General features: G+C 43.8%; 1 protein-coding gene across 2 annotated transcripts in view; it reads left to right on the forward strand.

The window, feature by feature from the left end:
- Nucleotides 1-19284, forward strand: part of DSCAM (DS cell adhesion molecule) — a gene marked incomplete at both ends in the record, with an annotated part of 750196 nt that overhangs the window by 712186 nt on the left and 18726 nt on the right. For both annotated transcript variants that reach the window (XM_082839812.1, XM_082839811.1), the window contains 3 exons: nucleotides 2208-2238; nucleotides 9126-9241; nucleotides 12643-12792. In XM_082839812.1, coding sequence (XP_082695938.1) covers nucleotides 2208-2238; nucleotides 9126-9241; nucleotides 12643-12792 — 297 coding nt within the window. The remainder of the gene's footprint in view (nucleotides 1-2207; nucleotides 2239-9125; nucleotides 9242-12642; nucleotides 12793-19284) is intronic.

The raw sequence follows: 19284 nt of genomic DNA on the forward strand, positions 1-19284 counted from the left end.
GCCCTCCAGGGTGTGTCCTCAGTCAGCTGGCATGAGACGTCTGCTCCTCTGTGTGTTCCAAAGGATACGACATGTATCCCCCTCTATGTATAAAGGATTTTGAGGACAGTGGTTAAAAAGAGTTTGAACCAACAGACATTGGTTATGATTTCCTGCTCAGCTGCAGCAAATGACTGAATGTATCCGGATCCCAGTTTCCTGGTTTCCGAAGGAGGGCACAGTAATTCCCAGGCACAGACTGATATTAAGGGGACATGGGCAAGCAGTCCTAAAGTAACCGGTGGAATGCAGATTCCTAGCATGTGCTTAATTGTGACCGCAGTCCACTCGGTCCCACTCCCCAGAGGACATTCACACCTGGTCCTTGATGCCAACTGTGCTATCCAGACCCCATCACTGTGCTTAAAACTCCACCAGCTCTCAGCTTCCTCAAAGGGGAACTCACAGAAGAAGTGAGTTTCCATGAATATAATGTTTCTCACAATTTAAGATGAGTCAGAAGGAGGAAATAGTAGCTAAGACAGAAAGAGAAAGGGATCCACTGTAAGATGATAAGCATAGGGAAGGGTAGACCAAAATGGCTTTGGGCACCTAAATATGTGGATGAAGATGCCTGCTAATTGTAGACATGGAAAATTTGCAGTTAGAGCACATCAGTACTGGAGGGACCTCTGTCCTCACTCATTGGATGCTGCCATCCCTTGGTGCATTGATAGAAAAAAAAATCATAGAAGAGAAAACTGTGATGATTAACTTCAGAAATAGAAAAAGAACAATGATTATGGCAGAACAAGGAACGCAGGTCCATTCTGAAGATGTTTGAATAGGAGTTTCCTTCAGATTGTGAGCTGAAGTACAGTGTTTTACTCTTTGGAAATCTTTCCTCTTTTTTAGAGTATTGAACTAGCCACTGCTTGGTTGTTACATAGAACTAATTAATCCCAAGCTTCTGGCATTTTATATATGTGTATATGTATATTTACTTTGTAAGTGTTAAATCATTCAGGAAGAGAAGAAGCTCATCATATTTACTTTGTCTTTGCAGATAAATATAAAGCCATGAGCTGAGAAATTAGATGCTGTTTTGCTTTCTTTGCTTTGCCATGTGGGTGGGATAAAGGGAGCTATTTCATTTCCCAGACAGAACCCATCTGTGCGCAAAGCCGGGGCCTCGCTGCGAGGTGGGAACTGGCATGGCTGACTTGAAAAGCTGAGCTTTGACTCATGGGGTGCCTGCCCACGTGTGGCTCTTCCCGTGACAGTCCACACCTCCCAATTACAGCACTCTGCTCCCTGAAATAAAAGCGACTGCATTCAATTGTTAGCCCCCAAAGATGAAAATGCTCCAACAAATGCATCGCTTCCCTGGCACACAGACAGCTGAATCCATTTCCAGAAAATTCTGTTCATTGAACACTTAACATCAAGGCTTTTTAGAGAGCAATGAAAGAAAATCATAAAGAAGGGCTTTGTGTTCTAAGAAAGGAAACATTCATTTTTGTCAGGTAAGATGTGTAAAAAGAACAAATTATATTTTAAGGGAAATTAGAATTTCAAACCAGTGCTATCAAAAAGGTTAAAAAAAATTACAGCATTTTTAGGCAGGATTTCTTTTGTCAGGGGTGGTAACCAGATCTTGGTAAATAATGCCTTTAGAGAAAAGCTTTCTTTCTGTGTTTGAAATAAACATCTAAGTTTCCAGACACAGTGATATGCTGTTTATACAATTCTTTGATCAACCAAAGGGATGCATAGCTCTGTAATAATGACTTTTATAAGCTTTTTCATTTTGATAACAAAAAGAGTAGAATTTGTACTACATAATGAATTACTTTCAAGGTGTCAATGTTCTGACTTCTGAAAGTAAAATTGGGTTTTTGGAAAGTGGCAAATGAATAGGTTGTAATATAACCTTTAGCAGGTATCTGAGTATTTTTGTACCTATCTTTTTATGCTACCTTTATGCATATATGTGTATATATATATGTGTGTGTGTGTGTGTGTGTGTGTGTGTGTGTGTGTGTGTATGTCTCATTTAGAACAGACAAGGGATCCATAAAAGTTTAGGTTATTAGCAATGATTTCGATATACAATTACATTTAAAAATGGTTATTGTCATCTGATTCTGTAGAATATTTGTCACAAATGCTTAAGTGAATGTTAATGAGTTGTTTATCTTATACTAATATCAGCTTTCTTTCCCCAGATGCAAAGAGTTTAGCTGAAATGCTCATGAGGTAAGAACAAGACCTAGCAGCCCAAATATCATGTTGAAAAGAACTTGCTTTGATGACTTCTTTTTTTTAATGACAGTCTGAAATTGATAACCCATTTTTCACTTGACATATAATTTTCATTCTAGGAACCTAAATACCCATGTAATGCTTGGTTAGAGACATAGATACCAAATAATATGCAGTTATGCACACCATAGGTAGTTTTCTTGTTGGCTGGACTCAACCAATAGAACATTTCCCATTAACCCGAGAATAATGAGGTGCATTTTAAGTAAGTAGCTTTGGTTTTGCTTTCACCAAATATGCCACTTTGAGGTCAAGCTTCCTTCCTAACAGTTAACCAGGTGAAAGGGAATCCATGAAAGGGAATGGGTTCAAAATTGATGGCCTGATCAAGGAAGATTCTCCTTGCCTTCAGCTCCCACTGCCCCTTTAGCACCCCTCCACCAGAGCACCCACCACCTTCTGCTGCAAATATCTATTCAGTCTGGTCTTGGAAGTCACAGCCTATTTCATCACCATGTTAGGAGAGACCAGCACTATAGTTGCCCCACTCATAACTGTTGAGTAGGTGAATGACTAGGGGGAGTAGAATAAGTAAGTGCACGTTCACAACTGTACAAGACACCCCAACCTTTGCACTTTATATTGTAATGATTAAACCAAAAGTAAAAAGAGGATAATCAGAGTCTAGGAACCAGATAAGAAAAATGTCAGGGAATTTCCTGGCGGTCCAGTGGTTAGGACTCAGCGCTTTCACTGCCAAGGCCTGGGGTTGGATCCCTGGTTGGGGAGCTGAGATCCCACAAGCCGCAAGGCGTGGCCAAAAAGAAAAATGTCAGGGACCCTGATGGTGACCTTGACGTTGTCATTTTAGGATGACTAACATAGGAGATAAAAGAGATGGAGTATAGGGTCTCTTCCCATCCCCTACAGCACCACAGTTGGCTTTAACTTCCTCCCTCACCTTTGCGTATCAGAGTAGTACTTGATTGTTATTCACAAAGAGTCCTCTCCCATATCACCAGTATGTGTGAAGACCTAAGACAGAGGTTGAATACCGTTGGCTCATGGATTACATTTCCCACAGATGTCTTTGTTTGTCCATACTGTGTTTTAAGACAGTGTGAATTGTTGGTAACAGATGTGAAGGAATCAGGAATGACTCTGAAGTATTTGGTGTGAGCAATTAGATAAACATTGGTGCCATTTGCCAAGATTAGGAAGATAGATGCAGGGTATGGACTTTTTCTGTTTGTAGGGCAGAGGGAGGGGATGTGGATCAGAAAGAAAAGGCTTGTAAGGGGGCTTCCCTGGTGGCGCAGTGGTTGAGAGTCCGCCTGCCGATGCAGGGGACGCGGGTTCGTGCCCCGGTCCGGGAGGATCCCACATGCCGCGGAGCAGCTGGGCCCGTGAGCCATGACCGCTGAGCCTGCGCGTCCGGAGCCTGTGCTCCGCAACGGGAGAGGCCACAACAGTGACAGGCCCGCGTACAGCAAAAAAAAAAAAAAAAAAAAAAAAAACTTATAAGGGTCATGGTGGGGATGCTTTTTAAGCCTCCAATGAAGGTGTTAGATAGCTGGTAGCAGGAATCTGGAGCCCAGAGTAGAGCTCAGAGATGCAAATGGTCTGTAAAATGTCTCCATCTATCTAATCCCGTCACGTTAGATTAAACGTGCATGAGAAGATTGTGAAAAGCTATATGAAATGCCTTGAGTCCATGCTCTTGTGCAAGTCTGTACTTGTTTGCTAGTGGTCACATAGAAGGCAGCCAGACACACGTGCGCTTGTATTGAACAAATCTGACAAAAATATCTGGAACGCAAATAAGCCAGAGTCATTCGAATTATAATAATTATCTATCTAATAAAGTAAATTTTCTAATGTAGTCTTAAAAATATGAAATTGTTGATGTCCTTTAAAAATTAAGACATTTCACAAAAAACTGTGGCTTTCTGACTTCTCCTGCAAGTGTTCTGCCACACGGGGCACAGCCTCGACAATCACGGGTATCTGGACCTGCGCTCGACGCCCCCTCTAATCTGGGTGTAACCTGCTCAGCCCAGGGGCCCCCGTTCCTGTGTCCACCCAGGTCCACCTCCCTGATTTGTACCCCAGCCTGGTTCCTGCAGCTGCGTGTCCTCCCAGATAGCTTCTGGCCACTTCCTTCGTGCACTCCCGGATCATCAATCATGCCTCTACCCAAGGCCTGTGACACCGGGGTCCGTGTTTCCTGACATGTTCAACATTTGTTTCGTTAGGGTGATGTGGTATTAGCTTCTCTGCTGCCTTCCCTCCCTCTTGTCATGACCCCCAGGCAAGACATCAGAAAGTGTCTTCTTCCTTCTTTGTTAATAGGGCAGTTACCGTGGTGGAAAGACCACCTATTGATAAGAGCGGGAATCAGAATGATATTTGCAGTTGCCAACATGAAATTAGGAACATTAAAACTGGTAATTACTCCCACTGAAGGTGTTTAAGGTGCTTTTCTCCAAAGGATGGAAGTGATTGAAAAGGAAGAGAATTTCCAAGCTCCTCAAATAGGTGAATTTTTATGGGGTTAATTTAGAAGAGAAAGCAATGTTTTTATTCATGAAGGGTCAATTCGATCTAAGTTTGGCAGGTTAACAGGCCAAGCAGCAAAAAACCTTGTCCCCTAGCTGGCCAGGTTAGGGCCAAGCACATTCCAAATGTAGCCCAGGAAGTCTAGGCAAGTCAGACCCTTCGGTACAGAGAAGCCCTACGGAACTGCTGTTCCTGATCTTGGTCACTGGTTTCTCTGGGAAGGTGAGGACTGAGCAGGCTGGGACATAGAATCATGAACTTATATTCTAGGCCTAATACTGCCACCGGTCGGCTTTGTGATTTGGGGGTACAGTAAAGTCCCCGACATACGATCGAGTTCTGTTCCGAGAGTGCGTTTGTAACTCCAGTTCGTTTGTAAGTCCAGCAAAGTTAGCCTAGGGACCCAACTAACACCATCGGCTATATAGTACTGCACTGTAAAAGGTTTATGATACTTTTCACACAAATAATACACAAAAACAAACACACAAAAAATAAATAAAACGTTTTTAATCTTACAATACCTTGAAAAATGCAGTAGTACAGTTCAACAGCTGGCATCCAGGGGCTGGCACTGAGTGAACAGGCAAGAAGAGTTACTGGCTGGAGGAGGGAGAGGAGGTGGGAGATGGTAGAGCTGAAGAGTCGTCAGCAACAGGAGACGGAGGGCAGGCTGCAATTTCACTCGCGCCTGACGTTGACGGCACGCACGTTCACATCTTTGAAAGTTCGCAACTTGAAGGTTCATATGTAGGAGACTTACTGTACACCCTTTTCTCTCCCTGTGCCCTGTTTTCCTTATCTAAAAACAGCAATTGGAAATTGCTCCTAGCTTTATCACCCCATGATGTAGGTGAATATAACATTTATTGTCCACCCAAGCTCCTCAAGGAAAGATCTGTGTATTTCAGTGAGATTAGCTGTCCCGGGGCCAGACGGGCAGGTGCAACTGCAGGACAAACACAGACAACCTTGAGCCCCCCCCCGGGGGTCCCCCAAAGGCTGCCACTCCCATCGCTGGGCCTCATGCTTCGGGACACTCATCCACCTCACCCAAGCAAGTCACCTCGTAGAGGAGAGAGAAGATAGACTTCACCCACCATGCTCAGATAGAAAGGTTTTTCCTGATAGACTTCGTCCACCATGCTCAGATAGAAAGGGTTTTCCTTTTATGCGATTAGGCAAGAAAACATTTTTTTTTAAATATACCAGACTTCTCAGAGGTGAGACCGACTTGCTGTAACGTACTAAGCCACACATGGTTAATGTCCAAGGACCACTATTAGTAAGGAAGCTAGTTGTGAGCAGTGAAGGGTTCAGACTGAGAGATCAAGTTAATTTAGCTTTTTGATGTTTATATTTTTATACACATAGTAAAAAAGAAAAATGCCCACCCAACTGTTACAACGAGACATATCCTGATGTCCTTACAGTGACTTTGTACTTACAGGATGCTTCATATTACATTTTGGGGAGGAAGGGGGATGGTATGCAGAAATCGCCATTAGTTTGGGGTTTTTTCCCCCAAATCTTAAGGAAATGTTGATTTTAAAGTGTTGTAGCAACTGCACATAATTTATTGGCTGAGCCCAGAAACACCATCCACTGTGAACCAGGGTCAGCTCTCTGTCATTTTAATCAGACAACCAGATGGCAAATGGATGGTGGATGATTATATTTCAATAATAACTAATATATTAAGCATGATCCCATATCATATAAAAGATGCAATTTTGCTTCCACAGTGAAAACATTCAGAATCTTTTTCCAGGTTACAAATGAGGTTTCTTTAAATAGCTTTTTTCTTTTTTTTTTGAAGGTTTGCTGCTGTTCTAATGGCCAATTATTATAGTTTGGGGGAATCAACTTCCGTGTAACAAGAGATGATAAAATACGGCAGCACAGATTCAGATAAAGAAACAATTTCCTTGGGCCCTGATAACCCTTTTAGATTGAGAAAAGTGTTACTGCCCCCAAAGCAAAGGCTCTAGGAGGTGTGACTCAGCTCCCACTGTGCCCAAACATTATTCATTCAACAACCTGCAACAAATATTAATTGAGCATCTACTTTGGTTATATACCGTTCCAAGTTTCAGGGTATACAGGGGACAGAAGAGATGAAAATATCCTTTGAGGAGCTTATAGTTCATTGACAGAGACGGCTAATAAATAACTCACTTAAACATATGCCAGGGAGTTTTAAGTTTTGAGGAGACAAGATTAAATGGAGAATGGGGAGTTCCCACAGCAGGACTCCACTGGCTCCTCTGAAATGATAGAGGGGAGGGGGCAGCCACAGAAGCCCTGCATTGGGGGAGTGTGTCCTAAGCAAAGGAAACTGCAAGTGCAAACAGAGGGAAGAAAAATAAGCCCCTGAATCTCAAGGTTTGTGGGGCAACTTTCTTGCCTTCCAGCTGCAGGGCTTGCAGCTTAGTCCTGCGAGGAGGGGCGTTTACCTCCAGCTTTGATTGTCCCCGTTCACAAAGTTTAATCATATTCTAAGTCTTTGTGTCAATCGCCATGGAGCACAGCAGTGATGTCACTTGCTTCCTGTGTCAAACTGACAGCAGACCCCTTGCTGTTAAGTATAGCTGCGCAGGGTTCCTCGCTGTTCATTGAGCAGCTGTGGGCTCTGCCTCATAACTATTCATGATGAGCAGAGGGAACTAGCTCACGCTTCTATTTTTGATGCAAGGACAAACTCGGGTCCCTAGTGAAGTTTCGAAACAGATCTTTCAGATATTCACAGAGGAGTAGTTCCCCATATGTTTTTGTGGAAATAGAGCCTGTCTGACGTAACTGCAGCTCCCCAAGCCACCAACGCTCTTCATTTTATGCAAGGATCTGAATTTTTGCTTTAAACACACACACACACACACACACACACACACACACACACACACAAATAAAGTAAGAACTTGGTTAAGTAAATAATTTAAGAACATTTATAGACCATGTAAAAAATTCAGGCCAAAACATTTGAATTTGGGCTCTGCGTAATTAGCATGGTCTAGCTACATAACCCAGTTACTCACCTGCAGGGCAAGAAATCTGGTTCAAGATCAAGGCCTAGGTAGAGCCGCTGCACCTTTCAAAAGCTGCCATTTCCGTGAGCTGTTTTGTTTACACTCAGGAAAGAGCCATTGGAAAATACTCAGAATATTAACATGGACCTCTGAATGCAAACGTTTAAACAGCTTCTTGAGTGAACTTGACCTTCAGATTATTAACACTCAACCACATGGTTCAAGAGTGGATGCATCCTCATGGATGAGGAAGCTCTGAGCTTCCTGGTGAAGGCTTGCTTGGAGCAAAAGGCATTTGAGATTTTAGTATGGATACACCTTTATTGTTCTCCGTTACATATAATTAACACCGAGTGTGCCAGGCTCCGCAAATCTTTCTCAAAACAGACTTTGGCAGTTAATGAGCTAGATTTAAGGATACCGTAGATTATCACATTGATTAACTTATCTGAATGCCTGCTGCTTCCTGGAAGGTGTTTCAGAAAATATTCTTAAATATTCTTAAATCTACTCAATTCTTATAATTCTGTAAAGATTGAACAACCATTTTTCTAACGTGCATTGCTAATTAAAGGTTTTATCGACTTTTTTGTATTTTTGTCCAACATGCAGATTTTTTTTTTTTTTTTTTTTTTTTTTTTGCTGTGAGCTGAAACTGAATTTGATTATACCATGCAGTCTTACTACCTATTTCCATTTACTTTTAGGAGACAGCTCACTCTAAGTGTAATTTTCTGGTACACAAATTTTGAGATAAATTCTTATAGTAATTGCTTTTTTTCTATTCTAAAATGTAATTGGGTTCGGAAAACTAAACTAATGTCAGAGAAGCTAACAAGGTTTATGATTTGTTACTAGAACAAAAATAAAATGACTCCAGGTATAATACAAATCTGTTAGTAAAACTCCATCCAGTGAATGACCAGTACACATGTTTTCTCCCTTACCATCATTGGAATATCTCATGTCTGACAAGTGAAAATGTTGTTGATTTAAGAATGTTTTTTTGTGTGTGTGTTTCATTCGGCTTTTATACAAGAAATAGGAAAGTCCAAAGTTTCTATTGATAGATGCAGAACCAATCTTTATTGACAGTTGGTATTTTCTGAACCTCACAACTGACTGCTGAAATTTAATATTAATAAATATCATTTGAATGAAGGAAAAAAAATCTATCTGGTGTGTCTTCCCCTCCCCTCCCCACATAATTAGATAATAAGTTGGTGTACAAGCACATGTTGGCCTAGGGTAACACTGAACTGAATTTGTTAATGCATCCCTCTTTTTTATTCCCAGTAAGAATACCCGGACTTCAGACACGTTGAGCAAGCAACAGCAAACCCTGAGGATGCACATTGACATACCCAGGGCTCAGCTTTTGATTGAAGAGAGAGACACGATGGAGACCATTGGTAAGGTGTCCTGTTTGCCGCCTTACACAATGTGGCTGCTACAGCCATGCCCTCTCAGCCCAAACCCTGAGCCATGGGAAATATTAGACATGGGGACATCTTGAATGCTACATGAGCAAAGAAGTTAGAAGGTAGACAACTGTTATTGAGGAGAATAATAAGTACCAGCAAATATGGGGGAAATGAACTTATATAAACCACAGAGTTCACCTGAGAGAACCCCAACTCTGTCCCAAGTTGGGTCTCTCCTGGAGAGTCTCTTGGTACCACCCCAAAGAACCAACATTTATAATCAAGCAAACCGAGAAGGGCTGTACACTAAGACCCCGTCTTGGAAATCCACTTTATGAGCTCCTCCTCAACTCCAATAAGGCCTTTATTAAAGAAAAATTTTAAATTCTACAAATGTCTTTGCAAAGGACATCTTTCTCCACCCCCTGGCACCCCATAAAAATCCTTCACAGGGCTGTGGAAAAGTCCCAGCTCCCCTGTTTCACGATCGCAAAAGACACCCGGAGAGCTTCAGTGGCCTGTCCACCCAGAACCCAGGTGTCCTGCCGCCTTCCAGCCTCTTTCCACTCGAAGTCCGCTGTCCACACTGCCTGTCTAGATGGTTCTATTTATTCCAGGAGCAGAGACTTTGTATTTCCACTGCAGTAATGATCAGAAGAACAGCTAACATTTATTAAGAGTGCTCTAAAGGTCACATACTTTTATAAGCATTGTATGAGGATCATTTAACTTACGCCTCCCAAACAACATAGGAAAAAGATTCTACTTGGGAACTGGGACGTCGAGAGGTTCTGTAGCTTGCAGGTCGCACAGACAGGAGCAAAACCAGGGCAGGTCCCCCACCTGGCCACTGATTTCACCTTTGGTGACTGGGTGTCACCTTCTTCCGTATCAACAGGCTACTTCCCAGAACTCCTCACCTTAGAAGTATGGCTGGACCCCCCAGTACTCATGGAAACAGACTCTGAGGCAGGTTTCCTAGACTGCCACTCTTTGAACTTCACTCTGTGTCTGTTCCAGAAGATGTTTGCTGACACTTGGTCCCAGGACAACCCTTCCCTGTGGTTTGGCTAAAACCACCCAACTCCTGGCATGTACCCTCCATACCTCCTGCCAATTAGGCAGTGATGAGTGGCCAGATCGGCAGGACACCTCCATTGCCCCTTGTCCCTGCCCTGCTTTTATGGTCTTTTAATAGAACAGTGGGGATGTCTGACCTAATGGCTCCTAAATTCTAAGACCTGGGCTGCCCCTGCAGGATTCCAGTTTGGTTCAGGCATAACAGCACTTAGCACAGCTTGGTCATGTCCAATGTGACCTTCCATCAACCAACTTCAGTTAATACTACCATGTTGTATTGAGGGCTTACTACTCATCCTGAAATACACAAGACTTAATTAGCTGCCTCACCTCAGGGCAAGGCACCATGTTTTGTTTCCCATTACCTTTTCTGTAGTGTATCTGGAATCTCTTTTATTGAACCCAGTGAACTGGGCACTAAAACTAAGATTTCCTTTGAAACATCAGTTCCAAAATCAAATTGTAATTCCTATGACTTTATAATACAGTTACACATTTGCTAAATGTTCTCACCAGACTTGTTAATAACTCTGCCTACAGCTGTTAAAACAGGTCTCTAGGCGGATCCTGGGAGTGGTGTATTACCTCCCAGTAGCTAGTCACTGCTGACCAAACACCAGAGGAAGGTCTGCCCGTGGTTTCTGTACATAATAACGACCCTTAGCCAGAGATATAGCACATTCGCTGCAGGATCATTCATCACCAAGAGTCGTTTACCTCCCGGTGGAGCCTGACAGTTGGTCGATGGCATCTTCTAATTGTTGGGGAAGTAGAGACATGAGGCTTTAAAACGCTCTGGGCTCTGCCTACAATAACCCAATACGGGAGAGCCATTAATTTCTAGCCAGAATGGATGTCAACCTCACAAACTGACAGGCACCCGAAATGTCCCATTAAAACTGGAAACCCAGCCCCACAGATACTCTGGCATGTTCTCAGCGGGGCTACATGATAGAAACCACAATGGATGAAAGTGAATGTATGTCGGGCCTCTGATACCAGGTCCAATTATAAGAACCCACCTCCGTGGAAAGGCCGCCTTATTCGAGGGTAGAGGGACAGATGTAGGGCGGGACCCCCAAGCAGAGCCCAGGCTCCCACCGTGGCACCGATCTGGGCTGTACGGGTGTCAGCAGACCTCCTGGCAGTCCTTCCTCTTTTTCTCTGCCCAGAAATTTTATTCTGACTTCAAGAGGTTTTCCTTTCCTGCCAGAGCCTGAGTAATTGGATTTTGTAAGGTTCGTTCTGTTCAGAGCCTTTTTTGGGCACAGCAGTCTAGCTGTGTTGTTTATGACTTTCGCATTACCGTTCAGTGTCAAGCCCGCTGCAGTGTGGTCCCAGCCGACTGATAAACTCATACGAACATCACCCCAGCCTGCAGTGCTTGAAAATGTATGAAAAACTCCATATACCCTAACGAAAGTTTCCCTTGGAGTCAAAAAGCTCTTAGGAAAGTGTGAAAAGTATCGCAAGAAAGTAATGAAAATCTGAGACAGCCAAATAATGACACACAGCCCGACCGACAGCTCCTTCCTCAAAGGCTTAAAATGCTCTGCATTCATCTGCACCCAGGCTTCCCTAACCTTCAAGTGCCCTATGCCAGTAGGTCCTGGGAAGTCTGACAAGTGAGTCATTTTGAGAAGTCAATTTACAGAATGCCCTAGAGTCACTGAAGCTCAGGAGAGTTGGGAAGAAAAGGCATATACCTCAGAACAGTTAAAATCAAGGAATCAATCAAGTCTACTCCGAAGACTGGCCCTTCTCTTCTCCTCCCCCCATGCCCCATCTTGAACATTTGCCATCTTCCATATGACAGGCGACCCTGGGATAGATGACCGCAGGGCAGTTTTTCTTGTTCCTCGAACAGAGCTTATTTGAAATGGCAGCCTCAACCCTGGGCGATGCTGACATGGCTGGTGGTGTCTCGGGTGAGCTTTTAACAAACACATAAACCCCAAATTCTTTTAAATGGACAGCCACCCAGCCGTCCTCCCCAGATCAAAGTGTGCTTAATGAGAAGAAACCAAGCCCCAGGAGAGAGGGGAAACCCTTCTCCGCGGTCGTTCTCTTTAAGTCATGCTCCTAAGTCAACCCCTAAGGACAATCTATTTTTTCATTCTGGAGTAATTCTAATACAGTGGTTGAATATTTTGGGTTTCTTTTTTTTTTTTTTTTTTTTTTGCTGGATGAGATGAGGTTGTTACTGTTGCCATTAGCCATAATGCAAGTACCGAGGAGAGAGGCGGCCAGGGAGTCACTGAGCAGGGGGTATAACTGTCCCTGGCTTCCTGTATCCTGCTATTCTGCAGACGATCGCTCCACGGTCCTGTTGACGGATGCTGACTTCGGAGAGGCAGCGAAACAAAAGTCCCTGACGGTGACACACACGGTCCATTACCAGTCAGTGTCGCAGGCCACCGGGCCCCTGGTGGATGTTTCCGACGCTCGGCCGGGAACGAGTGAGTGGTCACACATCATTTAAACTCTGTGGGTGTTACCAGTGCTGAGAATGCATTCGTGCTCCGTGGCTGTGCAATAAAATGTGGGGCTTCTCAGCTCTGTGCCTAAGAAGCAAGTAGGGATGATGACATCTTTGATTGGGACGTTGACTTTGTATTGTTTGATCTGAGCTGTTATTAAAATCGTATCGGTGGAAGCCAATAACTCTTGGTATTGGTTTACTAAGAAAGTGTTAGAAATTTCAGGTCCAGGTATTTATTTTTTTTATTTAGACAACGCAGGAAAAGAAGTTAGTTAACCTTAGTGAGTATCTCCTCTGTGCCAGGATTGGGATAGAAAGGTGGTATCAGTCTGTTATCTTTGCAACAGCCCTGCCATGTACCTACTAATACAGTAGATATTAGAGCTCCCATTTTACTGATGAGGAAACAATCTCAGAGAAGTTAGGGAAACAGCCCAAAGTTGTACGCATACTGTGCAGTGAAACCAAGATTCAGCTGTGGGTCCGTCTGTCCTCCGAGTTTATGCTTTTCTCCTGAACCTCACTATTTGAGAATATAGTTCTGCTTAATCTGGGGATTCTGTTTGGTTTAGTTATTAAGATTTGGATCCGTATTATATGGAAGTTAATTACTGTGATGAAATTAAATACCCTAATATGTATCTAGAGCTTATTAATTAGATATTCTTATTCCTTCATAATTTAAATTGTTCCTAAATCTCTTTAAAGACTCAGAAATTGATGTCCTGATTATTATCTTTTTGGAAGTTTTGATGCTAGCTTTTAAATCATTAGTCACTCTCTTTGAAAAAATTTTTACATTCTTGAGTAGAGTGCTATAATTAGAAAAATAAATATTATACTTATAGCTGTTCTTTAGAATGTCTGCCTTGGAAGGCATCTGTGAAATGCACTGAAGCTTCCTGAAGCAAACTGGATGATTCCTAAGTAGCATCGTACTATGCAGGAAAACGGTGCTAGCGGTTACTGAAATTCATCTGAAAAGTCGTTTGCAAGAACATTCTGAAGGAATCTTTTATTCCTCCCCTCTGTGTAACCTCACGTCCTTCCTTCTCTGATGACATTAGCACATTCTGAAGACACGAACGGGACAGGAGTGAGGATTAGCTTTGCGAAGGAGTGCACAGGACTAAGACCTTTGCTCTTAGAAGGTGCTCCCAGGTCCTTGACATTCTCTCCAGCTATGGGCTTCTCCATCATGATCTGCCTGGGCCTGCTCCTGGCTACTTCAGGACACCGCACTGATGGCTTTCTGAGCCACTTATGGCTATTAAACCCGGGAAAGATTACAGACCCAGGGGACTTCTGTCAGTGGATCCTTGACCTCAGCAGGCCTTTGTCCCCATCAGAGTGGAAGTTAATGGAGACCTTAACAGCAGGATAGGGAAGAGGCAGAGGAACCAGGACAGACACCCCAGGGAGTGGCTTCCCATCTTCTGTGTGCATCAGAATTACCCAGGGTGCCTGTTTAAAATACTCGTTCCAGGCTTCCACCCCCAGGGATTCAGATCTACTTGGTGTATGGCGGGACCTGGGAATCTGCATTGTAACAGCCATCTAGGGTGATTCTGTTGCTGGTTTCCTGGACCCCTCATTGAGAAACACTCCCCCAAGTGTTAGGCGTGTGTCACATAGAGCCCGGGAGGAGGTGTCCACAGTAGCGCAGGCTTGCAGGAGCACTCAAACCTGCCGGGCTCACCGCACAGCAGGTGAAAAGAATCTGCATTTCCAGCTCCCTGCCAATGCTCAGCTGGCAGAGAGATGCACAAAGGCTAGTCGTAAACAGTCAAGGCTGGACAGGAGACAGTGAAACTGAAGCACGGGGAAGCTTCTAGCTGCCGGGCAGCCCCAGAACAAGGGAAGGCTGATCTGATGGCTTTCAGTATATCCACAGAGACATGCATCTGCGTCACAAGCAGAAGCTCTAACGAGTGAGAGGTGAGTGTCTCTCACTCACCTCAGGCAGGAGGCTGGCGGAAGGGATGTGTCGGCCTCCCTCTCTCATGGCCTCATGGCTCTGACGGTGTAGGCACGGTTGGGGAGCTTTAAGAATTCCTTCATTCAGACTCAGAAGTATTCATGAAGGTGTTACTTCACATATGGCCAGTGCCCAGGGTTGGGGTACCTCGAAAGGTGCAAAAAGACATTCACTTCACCTGAGTGGAGGAAGTCAAACGTGAAACAAGGAGCGAAAGCGTTGTTTATCAGTAAGTACGAGGGACAAATAGAACAGAATGATGAGATGGTGAGTCAGCCAGGGGCATGGGGACCAGGGTAGGGGCTGCTTCCGTGTGAGGCTTGGGGAAGACCTCCACTGAGTCCCAGGCAGGAGTCAGTCGGCCTGCCAGACAGAAGGAATGGTACGGGAAAGCCTCTAAGGCATGTTGGGGACAGAAGTGGGACCTGAATGGGGACAGGGAAGGTGGATAGGACGAGCCAGAGACACAGCCAGACTGGTTTTGCAGGCCTCACAGGCTAGTGTCACACGTCTGCAGCCCGTTCTGAGGGTGTTGGGATGCTCGCCCAGGGGTTGCCTGGTGATCAGATCCCACAGAAACCAAACCGCTACAGCTTCTGGAAAGACGCTTCTTTCATTGGTGATGAACTTCATTAAATAGTGTTTACAAACACTTGGAAAATCTACACAAATTCATTCCTCAGTCTCTAGTTCCAAAAAAATAGAATTATTCATTTAGCATCTGCAGAACGTTCTCCATTAGTAAAGATTTCGGGATCATTTTCTTTTTTAATTGGAGTATAGTTGCTTTACAATGTTGTGTTGGTTTCTGCTGTACAATGAAGTGAATCAGCTATAGGCATACATACATCCCCTCCCTCTAGGACCTCCCTCCGTACCCCCATCCCACCCACCTAGGTCATCACAGAGCACCAAGCTGAGCTCCCTGTGCTATACAGCATGTTCCCTCTAGCTAGCTATTTTACACATGGTAGTGTATATATGCCAAACCTAATCTCCCAGTTCATGCCACCCTTCCCTTCCCCTACTGTGTCCGCATGTCTGTTCTCTACGTCTACATCTCAATTACTGCCCTGCAAATAGGTTCACCTGTACCATTTTTCTAGATTCCACATATATGCCTTCATAAACAATATTTGTCTTTCTCTTTCTGACTTACTTCACTCTGTATGACAGACTCTAGGTCCATCCACATCTCTACAAACGACAGAATTTTGTTCCTTTTTATGGCTGAGTAATATTCCATTGTGATCATTTTGTTGTATTAAATATTTCTCCAAAACCACATTTTGAGGGATTAAAGGCATTGTATTTTTTTATTTGGAAGTAGAAATGGTGGGTGTCTCACCCCCCAGCAGATCAGCACAGGAGTCCAAAGCCTTGAGCTTTCTGCAGCCCAGTCCTCTGCTTGCTTCTTGTACCCAGAGCTTGTCACCTGGGCCCAGGTGTTACACCTGCATCCCCTCAGTCCCCTGGGGCAGATTCCTCTCACTGCAGTCTGGTGTATTTGTAGAGATTGGTTTATAGCCTATTTCCTCAACTACCAAAGACATTCTTGTTCTATTCTAATTTTGTTGTTATTGTAGGAAACTTTTATTTTTAAGAAGAACATCTAAAATACATTGCTCGCACATGAGCACGACTGTTCTGCAGAAGTTATGTTTCTAAGCATTGCATTAGTTTGCCAAAGAGTTGCAACAAATTCTTATTACGAGGATGGGAGAAATCGCAATGATTTGCTGTATCTCTCTTTCAAGATGTGAAAACACATACCGTGGCTGTGTCCACGTCTCTGTTCACGTCCCCGTCTCTCCCGTGGGTTAGGACACACTTGGAGGCTGGGTCTCTGTTCACGCGGGTCTCCCCAGCTGCTGCCAGAGGGTCCAACACACAGTAGACCTTCAGTAAATACATTTAGATACTGAGTGACCGTATGTATACTTATGTCAGAAGTTTTGAAATCAGAGTAACAGGGATGGAAAAGAAACGATGTTTAGTGCTTTCAGCAGGAGTCAGGCAACCAGTTTCTCTCCTCTCTTTGTTCTCCCTTTCCTGAGACATCTGATCAGCTGTGTGTCTGTATCGCCTCACCCAGTTAGAAGTGTTTCTTTCCACACTACACAGTCAGCCCCGGGACACGTTGCAGAAACTTACCAATGAGGTCATCACCTTGGAGAACTTAAACCAACCTTTTTACTTACAAAATGTGCAAGGGTACAAAGACATGTGAAGTGATCAGTGTTAGATTTGACCCGGTTTGTTTTGTCATGTTTACCTGGACGTCATTCATCCATCATCATTTATTCATTCCTGCAAAAAGTATTCACCACGCAGGGCTGGACTGGAAAACAAATAGGACACGGTTCCCATCCTTACCGGTTACTACCAGTGGGCACCTTTCTGCATCACTGGCATTCTCCATCATCTAGTTTTATGATTTTTCATGGCTTTATTCCTGTCAAACTCTCGAAAGTGAGTTTCTAGCCTTCCTGGTCAACCCATCAAATCTCCCGTCACCATCTTCATTAAACAGGACACACTGCATCCCATGTCAAGTGTTTGTCACTCAGGAGTCATGGGCTAAGCCCCAGGTTGATTGATGCCTCCCATGTGCCTGTGGTTCTGTAGCTCGTTAATGTCACACACGTCTCACAACAGCACTGATGGTGGGCAAGGTCGTCACCCACCAGTCCCAGAGAGGAAAGCAACGGGCACACCAGTGAGGTCACAGCCCGCGAGTAGTAAAGCTGGACCAAAGTAAGAGACACTCACCCCGAAGCCCCACTCTCAACCCCTCCACACTCCTCTAAGAAGAGATGATGCTTCTGTAAGGACTGCTGGGGACAAAATAGACTTCACATATATATTAAATAAGAAGAGCTTACAAGACGGATTGAATCTTTCTTGTTGAGACTTTGAAAAACACGCACACTCTATTACCCGGGATGGTACTCAACACACTGCTGGAAAGTACCTGATGGCAGTGAAGAGAGTCCGGTGTGTGATAAGCCCTTGATAAATATTTGTTCATTGAATGATAGGAATGTTCAGGCTCCCCGTTTCACCCTGTCTATGAGACAACTGGTAAATTCATCGTGCAAAGCCAAGGCCTCAGTATCTGTAAAATATGAAAACCAGTAGCAGGGAATGAAAGGCGATTATATACATGGCATGTTTTATGACCTTATTATCCACCAAATCCTCTCATCCCAAGTTCAGGATAATTAAAATAATTTGATTCAATGAGCAGAAGCTTAATTCAGGTTCAGATCCAAAGCTGAAAGGCCAAGAATTATTTATAACACTTACCCCTAATTCCTTTGTTGTTTAGCAAGCATAATGCCTCATCACTAGATTTTATTTATATTAGGATGCTGGGGACCCAAATAAAATACTTTCCGTGCAGGGACCGTAAACCCCAACATTTATTTGGTTAATAGATTAACTAGGAGGGTCTACGAAGGAGGCCACTGAGTGGAATCCAAGTAAAATTTTTATTTTAGCTGCTATCTCAGAAACTATGCTACAGAAAAGTTCAATTCAGGTACCAAACAGCTCCAAAAACCTGATTATTAAAAAATGTGTCAACTCCTGAGTATTCTACCTACAAGGACAATTTTGCCTGTAGAATGCTTGCTTAGAACAGAACGAAGTGCATTTCAAGGAAAGTGATATCATGACCTATATTCCCAATATTATCAGGCCACTGGTAAAGCTGTCCTCATCTAGGAAAAAAAAAAAAAGAGGGGGGGTGGAATAATGAACAAAGTTAACTTGAAAAGACTTCTGGCTTGAATAGTGCCACTTGACCATGGAACTCTCCAGATAGGGTCATCTCAGTGGGAAAAGGGGCTATGGAGGGGGCCAAGGTCTCTGCCCCACTGCTGGTGGGTGAGCTTGACAGGAGGAAACACAGGTGAGGGTTTGGGGAGTTGAGGAAGTTGTGTCCCGGAAGTGATACTATCAAACTGACCCCCTCTTCCACAAGCATCCAGGCCTGTAGTAAAACTGATCCACAGCTGGACTTACAGGAAACTTAAGGGAGAATAAAAATAAGAACCCTCAAAACTTATGTAAGGGACTGGGTAATTTTCTGGAAAAGATTCATTAATATTTAAATAACAAGCTCCACTCTTTAAGCTCCACTTATCACATCCACAGTGCCTGGAAGACATTTAGCCTCCTACCCAGGAGAATGCTTCTCTATCTCTTTGAGGATCTCTTTCCTAGCATTTCAGCAGAGAAACCCAATTATCATTTATACCTTGCTGTCCAGAGAGCTTGGCTCTCCAGCATAACTCATTTACATTCTAATCAAGGCCGTGAAAAACCTTCCAGTAAAGTCTTCCGTGGAATTTTGCAAGTAACGGATGAAATGAGGCTGGAAATCAATGCCCCTGAGAATTATGCACCAAGACAGAGCATTTTGATGACCCAGGAAATCTTAATAGGTATCGATTGAGCTGCCATCATTAGGCTTTTCTCTCCAGC

Source organism: Leucopleurus acutus (genome assembly GCF_964270905.1).
Source record: "Leucopleurus acutus genome assembly, chromosome: 5".
Lineage (NCBI taxonomy): Eukaryota > Metazoa > Chordata > Mammalia > Artiodactyla > Delphinidae > Leucopleurus > Leucopleurus acutus.